Below are 9,662 nucleotides of genomic sequence, written 5' to 3' on the forward strand. Positions count from 1 at the left end.
ATAATTAAATAGTAAGACGACATTATATAGCCAAAATTATGCAGACCTTCTTAATAATTGAGTCAAAGTGCCCAAGCTCTGTTGCAACACTCACAGAGTTTCATACTAACACTTGAAGTGACATCAGCAGAAGAACTTTTGAGATGAACTAGAACTTCGATGTTAAGCCAGACTTTCTAAACCAACCATTGACCTCATAAATGCTCTTTGGCTAAATGGGCACATTTTCCCACACACACTTCAAAATCTTTACATAAGAGATGGGGCTGCTATACATGCACAAATGGAGCCATCTCCATATTAACATACATTGTTCTGGAATGGGGTGTTTAAAAAGCTCATATATACTTTTGGCAGTATAGTACATTTTCACATATGTGTCACAAGCTCTGTTCTCATCCATAACAAAACCCAGACAGACATCATTATAAGGCAAAGGGGTGCACAGGTACAGCATTGTGGATTCTAGCAATAACAGAAGCCATAGGTTAAATATGAACAGAGCCTAAAAGGAGTCTTCAATCTATTTTTCAGGTACTTACCCATCCGTGCTCCTGTGGCTAGTCTATCCTCTCTAAGAGTACAACCAAACAGCACAGTCGTGATCTGGCAGGTCGTGGCCAACTGCAGCTGCCTGGTATTTAACTAATGAAGACTGCACTGTACAGGTGGTCTGAATTCTTAATGGCTGCATGGCACCTTCAATACCATGTAGCCATTATAAATTCAGACTGCCTATGTGGTCTTCATTAGTTAAATATCAGGTAGCTGCGGCCTAATTGCTTGACTGCAGCTGGCTGCTGCCCGACTGGAACATGACTGCACCGTGTGGTCATACCCTAATACAGTGCTGCTTATGTCATTCCATTACCATGGCAACCAGCCCAGTTGACAGTGGGGCTAATCAGCCGATTAGGTAGCGGGTGCCATGTGCTTCCTGTTGGCGAGACACAGTTGCCTGTGATTGGTCTTCTTGCCTCACACACTTAATTTGGGTTTATGTTGATTCCCGGACTTCTGACCTGCCTGTTTGTGACTTTGCCTCTGACTGCAGATTCTGGTCCTGACATTACCTCCTGGTTTTGACCCTGCTTGGTCTATTACTCTGCGTTTGTTTCTTCCTTGGTACTGAAGGTACTTTCTGGTTTTGATTGGCATGACCCGTTTTATCTCCCCAAAGTTGGTCCTACACAATTAGTCAGGTCAGGGACTGTTGCCCAGTTGGGGCAGCCGTTTAGGGCGGATCGACCAAGTAGGTAGGGACAGTCGTGTGGGTGGAGGTCAGGTCTGCACTGTTCCCTACCTGACATGACATTACTACAGTCTACATTTTGTTAAGTTACCTGCTGTGAACATGAGCAAGTTCTTCAGTAAACTCACATAGGCTGACCATAAAGTGCCAACTTTGTGCAATTACACAATGAAATGCTATCGCAAAGGCAATTTGACTCCTTTTGCAATTTCCAATTCCAAGTAGGCAGAGAAGTAGAGCACATACGAGAATAAAGAAATAGGCAGCTTTAACAGCACGATTTCCTCTTGGTTGTGGAATAATGGAGCTTCTTTCAGAGTTATTCCTTACTGTGTGTGCCATCTAAGATATAAAAAAAATATAAAAATGAGATGTAATTTTTACACAAAGACAGGCACAAATAAAACATTGCTACTTACATCATATTACAGATCATTGGGACATTTTTTTTCACATTTAAAGAGGTGTTCCAGTTTTTACACAAGGATTATTGGACCTAAATGCACAGAGTTTACACTATAGAAGCCCACTGCTGAAGCCATGAAAGGCTAACCAATCAGGAACTACCTGAAATAATTAAAATCTGCAGTAGAGAAATCAGCTGACCCACATTAATGGATCAGCTATGAAAAAATTGTATACCGGCTGCCCCAAACAAACTAATAGACAGGGGAAAAAAAAAAACATTAAGAGTATTACTTCTGATCATAACATAAAAGTAGAATGCTGCATCCCACCGGCCAGAATTAGACACATGCAAAGTGGCAGTCCCCAGGGGAGAACACGTGAGGTTCATGGTGGGCCGAAGGGTACAACAGTTCATCGGTTACTCACGGTTAGCAGATGCCTCCCTTGGCCAACAGTGCAGTGAAGGGGATAACAGCACTAAATTCTCCGGGGCACACTCTATTACAGGTGGTGATTGAGGTGCCCTTGATGGTGATTGGGTTTCTGAGTGCTTGTAGAAGAATGAGGCAGGGTTGAATCTAAGACCTTTACTGTAACCAGGATCTTGACAGCAGTTTACATCCAGTTATAAAACAGTCTCTTATGAACATGCAGGTTGGATGTGGCAAATCCCAGTAACAGGCTGTACATGTGGTTATGTCTCAGGCTATAGTAGGAAGCTGTGTGCTCACTGATATTCAGCTCTTTGCCTTGCTTCAGTCTCAGTAAAAGTAGTTCAAGTCTTTGTCTTCTACACACAAGTGATGTAACAGATGTCCCATCTGTCCTTGAAGTAACAGTGAGGCTGCCGGGAGCTAATAAACCTTCACCTTATTACAAAGGCGCCTAAAGCCTAGAATAATGGCTGTTGTCCTTCCTTTGTCTTTACACAATAAACTTAGTAAAATCCACTTGACACTCCGAAAGAGTAGACGGTAGAACACAGACTTCACCTCTGCCTATTTTCCTGGCTTGACACTGAGACCATGAATTGGCTCCTCTGGGCCGTGGAGCCCAAGAGAGAGCTGAGAGGAGAGGGGTCCTCTCCTTCTCTCTTGCTACTCACTCCATCTCCTCCTTCCTCAAAACTCTAACTCCCACCTGCTCACTAGGCCTGAACTGCAATATATATACTGTGGTGCTGCCCCCATCTAGTGTTGGAATGTGCGTAATGCACCTAACAGCCTGGTAACAGGGATTCCACATAAGAATGAAATACAGGATGATATAACATATGACATAAGCTTTTGCAGTGCCCACATATATGAAGCGGGACACTTTGAAAGAATATGATGTGTCACGTTTTCAGACTGTGTAGTCTAAGTTTACGCTGCCTAACTAGTGGTCAGGATTACTAAATTGACCTAAGGTTCCTTATGGACAGCAATCGATATGCATATATAGAAACAGAAACTTTCTCTAAAATTGTATTAGTGGTGATGGTTCCATAAATTAATCCCCATGTAGTGTATTCCACTGTCTGTTTAAAGGTTGAAGCGCTATATGGTATAGCAACAACGTGGCAACACTGTTTCTATTTGCAACACTCTGACATCGATGTTGCCGTTTTGAAAGTGCCGCTGTCTGTTTGCCTATAGGTCTTCTTTCTTTATATAATGTGGATATAGTGCCACTTTTTATTGTAGACACAGTCCCACTTTTTAATATAGACACAGTCCCGCTTTTTAATAAGTAGAGAGATAATGAATCTTCAGTTGTGCAATTCAATTTACTCACAGTTGCGCTGCTCTCTGGTGCGGCGTCCCGCTCCTCACCAGCTAGCAGGCGCGCGAGGTACACAGATGCAGCATGACATGACGTCAGTTAACTGACGTCATGTCATGCTGCATCTGTGTACCTCGCGCGCCTGCTAGCTGGTGAGGAGCGGGACGCCGCACCAGAGAGCAGCGCAACTGTGAGTAAATTGAATTGCACAACTGAAGATTCATTATCTCTCTACTTATTAAAAAGCGGGACTGTGTCTATATTAAAAAGTGGGACTGTGTCTACAATAAAAAGTGGCACTATATCCACATTATATAAAGAAAGAAGACCCATAGGCAAACAGACAGCGGCACTTTCAAAACGGCAACATCGATGTCAGAGTGTTGCAAATAGAAACAGTGTTGCCACGTTGTTGCTATACCATATAGCGCTTCAACCTTTAAACAGACAGTGGAATACACTACATGGGGATTAATTTATGGAACCATCACCACTAATCCAATTTTAGAGAAAGTTTCTGTTTCTATATATGCATATCGATTGCTGTCCATATTATCCTCCAACTGCTATTAGTGACTGTTTTATTGCCATTGCTGCTAAAATTATTCTGTTTCTATCTTGCTACTATTGATAATAATATTTGTATTTTATGTTTTTTATCTCTGTATTTTAATATTTAATAAAATTGTCTTCCATGTACCATATTTAGAGTGCCTGCTCATTAATCTATTACTTTAAAATTTAACTGACAAGGGTGAGTCAAATTGAGCAAGAGCACCTGTTTTCCAAAAAACCTGTGGAGAGCCGCCTTCCTTTGTTATATATTTCTAAGGTTCCTTGTCTATTTTTTTAATTCACTGCAATAGTACGGTGCATGCAGACTAATTTATGTGAATAGAATATTTTCAAGAACAAGTCAGAGAACAAATGGTTGCAATGATTGAAGAATTGCTATGGCTCCACCATTCTAAAGATCAGTGGGATCACAAGGCAGAGACTAATAATGTATCTTCACTAGGTTTCCGTGTCTTTCAGTATCCTGTTCATGGTTTTGCTTTAATACCACTTTCTTTCACTGTGTGAAAATACAGTACCAGAGTGATGAAAGATACCAACACCTTCTGATGTCTATTTTTCTCTCAACATATGTTCCATTCCGCTGGGCTTCTGAATAACAATCACTAATTATTTTACAATAATACATCAGTTGCCTCATATATCTGCAGCTGGTAACTTAAATGTACATCCTTCTTCCAAACTTTGCTTTAGCAATTTCTAGAGGTGTCATACATATAAGTAAATCAACAATGTAATAAATGCCAAGAAAATGTCAAATTTAGCACAAAAAAAAAGTATAATTTGAAGCATTTTCCTGATTGTAAAACTCAGTATGTAAAGCAGCTGTACCGCTGTCTCTGGGGAACACATCTGCAAAATCTATATGGCCAAGATTGTACAGATACGATGTATTTGATTGGTTTCCAAGAACATGAATATCACAGCAGCCTTCTTTGGCTTCAAAAAATCTGCAGGAGTTCGTATGTATGCTGTGCAGTGGAAGAAAAAAAACACTTCCTCTTTTTAAAATATCTATTCACGTTGTTTATAATATTGAGAAATTGAATGTTACAGATCACAGGATATAACAAATGTTTTATAGATGGGGGTCCCACCTGCACCTATCCCCAGAACAGAGGCCCTTGACCTTGTCCATTGGCTGCTAGCTGTCATATCCAGGCTGTGATTGAATTGTGAGATGGTAAGGATTAGGGAAATAGCTGAGCTCACTGTGCTATGCTATTTCCATAACTCCCATTCCCTACTAGGACACAGCAAGCTCAACTTGTTTCTGTAATCACAGTGACCTATCATTCAGATGTAGGGTGCCTTGGCAGGCAGGATGATGTCAGGGAATGAGAGGTGGAACCTACATCTATAAAATATGTATGGTATATCCTGTGGATATGACATAAATGGCTAAAATGAGAATACCCCTTTAAATTTAACAATTATTTTGTACTGCAAACCAAATAAGTAGAAGGGCATATTGACTATTCCTCACAGCATACACTTACACAGATTTATACACAATTAGCATTAATAAATCAAGCATCATCATTGTACAGTGAAGAATCATCATTAACGTAAAGGCATGACATTACTACATAATCTGTAATCATACTGACAGAAGGTAATCTAAAGAAACGTACCTCTAATCCTTCTGCTAACAAGCACTTGTGGATGAGAATAAGATGTGAAATCACTGGGAGTGGCTCTCTCGGGCTCAAACAGGGAAATGAAAGCAAAAGTAGATGTTCAGCAAGTAGAAACTTGCTAAACTGCAATTATTTCTTGTTCCGTTTACATTCATGTGAATTAGCAGATCTACCCCAATACAGATTTTTTTCTTAAAAGCAGAGCTGCTCATGGACTGGCTGGTAGCTGCTATTAAAGCAGTAAGCTAGAGAACACAGTAAGGCTTCTGTCAGAGTTCTGGTATTTCTAAAGGGGTATTCCCAGGGGTGCACCACCAATGAGGCCAAATGAGGCGATAGCCTCAGGCAGCACCAGGTTGGGGCAAGAGGTGGGCAGCGGAAGGCCCATGGGCAATGAGCGCTTTCATTGTGGCAAAGGGGTTAGGTTAGGAAATTGGCATGGGAGGGGGGGCGTGACGTTTCTTTTTTCGCCTCAGGCAGAAAAAAAAGGCTAGGTACACCCCTGAGTATTTCCATCTGTAGGATATGCCATAAATGTCTAGTAGGTGCAGGTCTCGCCTCTGGAGAAGTGTTAATTGGCAGAATACAAGTAAATCAGTTTTCCAATTAAGCCCTCTGCTTCCCCAATAGAGTATCTAGAAAGCTGCAAAGTGTAACTGTCATTCAGTTTATATTTAGAATTGCGTATGGACAGTGATTTTAAGCATGTTTGTGTTATACTATATTAAGAAATCTGTTTATTTGTACCAGAAACCTGCATGTAGCTAAGGAAAACCTGTCTTCAGTATATATTAAACGCTGGAGACCGCTATGTGTAGCATACAGAGACAGGCTTCTCAGCCTACCTCTTATCCACCTACCCCAGCTTCTGCCTCTCTACATGCACCCTAACAATGTCTGACCTGTCCATGCCTATCTGACTTGACATCAATTCTGATCACTGGTAACTCTGCAATTTTCTATCGCCTCTGCTATAGTGACCTAATGGTGTGCAATTTTTATCTGTGGGGTTATGTGAAGGGTAGAGTTTATGAAACTAATCCACAGTGTCTGAACTGTAACAGCAAATTGAAATTAATTTTAAGATTGGAATATGTGGTATTACAGAAGATGTTCCTGAACATGATAAGATAATGTCACCGCCAGATCTCTGAGAAGTTCTGATAGACGTTCTTCAGTACCTCCTGAATGATGTTCTTTTGCTTTGGTTTCGCTTTGACATCTCTTCTCCCTCTCCCAGCTGTCCTCTATTAGCAGTGATTGCCTCCCTTTATATCCCCTCCCATACTGCCTCACTTTGCGGTTTATACTACTTCCTGGATTGTGCTCACTGCTAGAAGTTTGCTACTGCTGGTTTCTCAGATAAGTCTTTCCCTTTATTTGTGTTTTTCTGTTGGCTTGATTCTAGGTGACCCTGACTCCCTCCGTATTAAGTGCAGGGAGCCGGTGGTCGTGTCCCCTCACTATTATAGGGTTTTCAGGTGTCACTCAGTCTAGGTGACTGATCAAGTCAGTCGGATCTTTATTTGTTACTTCTTGTTTTCTGCAACACCATCCGAGACATTATAAACCGCTAAAACCGTCTTAAGCATGGATCCGCTTTCAGCCTTGACACAGAGCTCCGTAAAACTGTGTCTCAGTTTCAGGTAACCGGATCTGCTTGCGTTCATGGGGTTTGTTCTGAGCCTAAGATCTCGCTTCCGGATACCTTCTCTGGGGGTAGTGAGAATTCCTCTGGTGATGAGGAGCAGAGGGTGGGGATCATCATATTACTGCTCAGGGATAAAGCTCAGTCTTGGGCCATTTTGCTGCTGGTGGGTGCACGGCCCCTCCGATCAGTGGATTAATTTTTTGTAACTCTGGGTCAGATATATGATGATCCGGATCGTGTTGCTCTGGCTGAATCTAAACTGCGTCTTTTATGCCAGGGTAAACAGTCCGCAGAGATATACTGTTCAGAATTTCGGAGATGGGCAGCTGATACTGGTTGGAATGATGCTGCACTCCAAAGTCAATTTTGCCATGGTCTTTCAAAGGGATTGAAAGATGCATTTGCCTTTCATGAGAGACCTAGCTCCTTGGAGTCTGCCATCTCTCGGGCCATACGTATTGACAGGCGTCTTAGAGAGAGAGGAGAGATTACTCCTTTCTGTCATATTCAGTCCAAGGACAGTGGGATGGTCTCATTCAGTGCGCAAAGGTTTCAGTCTCTCTCAATCCCCTCTGAGCAGGAACCCATGCAGCTGGGTTTGCTTGCCTCTAACAACAGAGGATTCAGCTCTCAGAGGAGGGTTTGTTTCTGTTGTGGAGGTATAAATCATTTGGCAAATGTTTGTCAATCTAGGAGATTCAGGTCGTTTTTTGAGAGTAATAAAGAAACAAAAATAAAAAAGTCCTCTAAAAACATTCCATCTGTTACAATTGGCATGGTTGTCGCGGAAATTAAAGGTTTTCCGTTTGCTTGTAGTTCCCGTTTTGTCCTACCTGCCAGGGTGGTGCTAGAGAGCAAGAACATTGTTTGTGAGATTTTTGTAGATAGTGGAGCAGCTGTCAATCTCATTGATAATTAATTTGCTATAACACATGGTTTCCAGGTATGCACTTTGGGAAAGGACATACCTGTTTTTGCTATTGATTCCGCTCCACTTTCTCAAAAATCGTTAAAGGGCATAGTTCACAATATCCGTTTGACTGTGGGTGATGCTCATGTTGAGGATGTGTCATGTTTCATCCTAAGCGGGTATCCTACTCCTCTAGTGTTGGGGCTACCCTGGCTCACTAAACATAACCCCACCATTGATTGGCAAGCGAGGCAAATAAATGGTCGGAGTGACTTTTGCAGACAGAATTGCCTCTCGACCTCTCTTTGATAATTTTTTACTAAGACTGTACCATCTTTTCTCTCTGAATTTTCGGATGTGTTTTCTGAGAGTGGTGTTCAGGAGCTGCCCCCTTCACCGGGAGTACGATTGCCCTATTAATCTCATCCCAGGCGCCAAGCTGCCTAAATCTCGTTTACACAATCTCTCCCAACCTGAAAGGGTCACTATGCGTACTTATATCTCTGAGAGCCTGAGAAAGGGACACATATGACCCTCGAAGTCACCTGTTGCCGCTGGGGGTTTTTTTGTTAAGAAAAAAAGATGGTTCTTTAAGACCATGTTTGGATTTCAGGGAGCTGAACAGTATCACAATTCGTGACCCTTATCCTCTTCCTCTGATCCCGGACCTGTTTAACCAGATTGTTGGGGCTAAAGTTTTTTCCAAGTTGGATTTAAGAGGGGCATACAACCTGGTCAGGGTCAGAGAAGGGGGCGAATGGAAGACGGCCTTTAATACCCCTGAGGGCCATTTTGAGAATTTGGTTATGCCTTTTGGTTTGATGAATGCTCCAGCCGTCTTCCAACATTTTGTGAACAGCATTTTTTATCATTTAATTGGGAAATTTGTACTAGTGTATCTAGATGATATTTAGATTTTTTATCCTGATTTCAAAACTCATAGGGACCACCTACGTCAGGTCTTGCTCATTCTGCGGGAGAATAAATTGTACGCTAAACTGGAAAAATGTGTGTTTGCGGTTCCAGAAATTCAATTTCTGGGTTTTCTCCTCTCCGCTTCTGGTTTTCACATGGACCCAGAGAAGGTCCGCGCTGTGCTTGATTGGGAGCTTCCTGAGAATCAGAAGGCGCTGATGCGCTTTTTGGGTTTTGCCAATTATTACAGGAAGTTCATTTTGAATTATTCGTCTGTTGTTAAGCCACTCACTGATATGACTAGAAAGGGGGTAGATTTGTCCTCCTGGTCGGTAGATGCGAGTAAGGCCTTTTATACAACCTGATGTCTCTCTGCCCTTCATTGTTGAGGTGGACACTTCTAAGGTGGGTGTGGGTGCGTTCTTGTGTCAGGGTCCCTCTCCTGCCAAATGGTGTCCGTGTGCCTTTTTCTCTAAGAAACTCTCCTCCGCAGAGAGAAATTACGATGTGGGAGATAGGGAGTTGTTGGCCATCAAGTTAGCTTTT

The 9,662-nt window shown here is 42.1% G+C and overlaps 1 protein-coding gene across 1 annotated transcript in view; it reads right to left on the reverse strand.

The window, feature by feature from the left end:
• STING1 (stimulator of interferon response cGAMP interactor 1) overlaps window positions 1-5,767 on the reverse strand; it is a 59,368-nt gene extending 53,601 nt beyond the window's left edge. The window contains exons 1-2 of the mRNA XM_044280924.1: window positions 5,635-5,767; window positions 1,344-1,594 (exon numbers count right to left, since the gene is read on the reverse strand). Coding sequence (XP_044136859.1) covers window positions 1,344-1,594 — 251 coding nt within the window. The 5' untranslated portion in view covers window positions 5,635-5,767. The remainder of the gene's footprint in view (window positions 1-1,343; window positions 1,595-5,634) is intronic.
• Window positions 5,768-9,662: the final 3,895 nt, after the last annotated feature.

This window comes from Bufo gargarizans, chromosome 2 (assembly GCF_014858855.1).
Source record: "Bufo gargarizans isolate SCDJY-AF-19 chromosome 2, ASM1485885v1, whole genome shotgun sequence".
Lineage (NCBI taxonomy): Eukaryota > Metazoa > Chordata > Amphibia > Anura > Bufonidae > Bufo > Bufo gargarizans.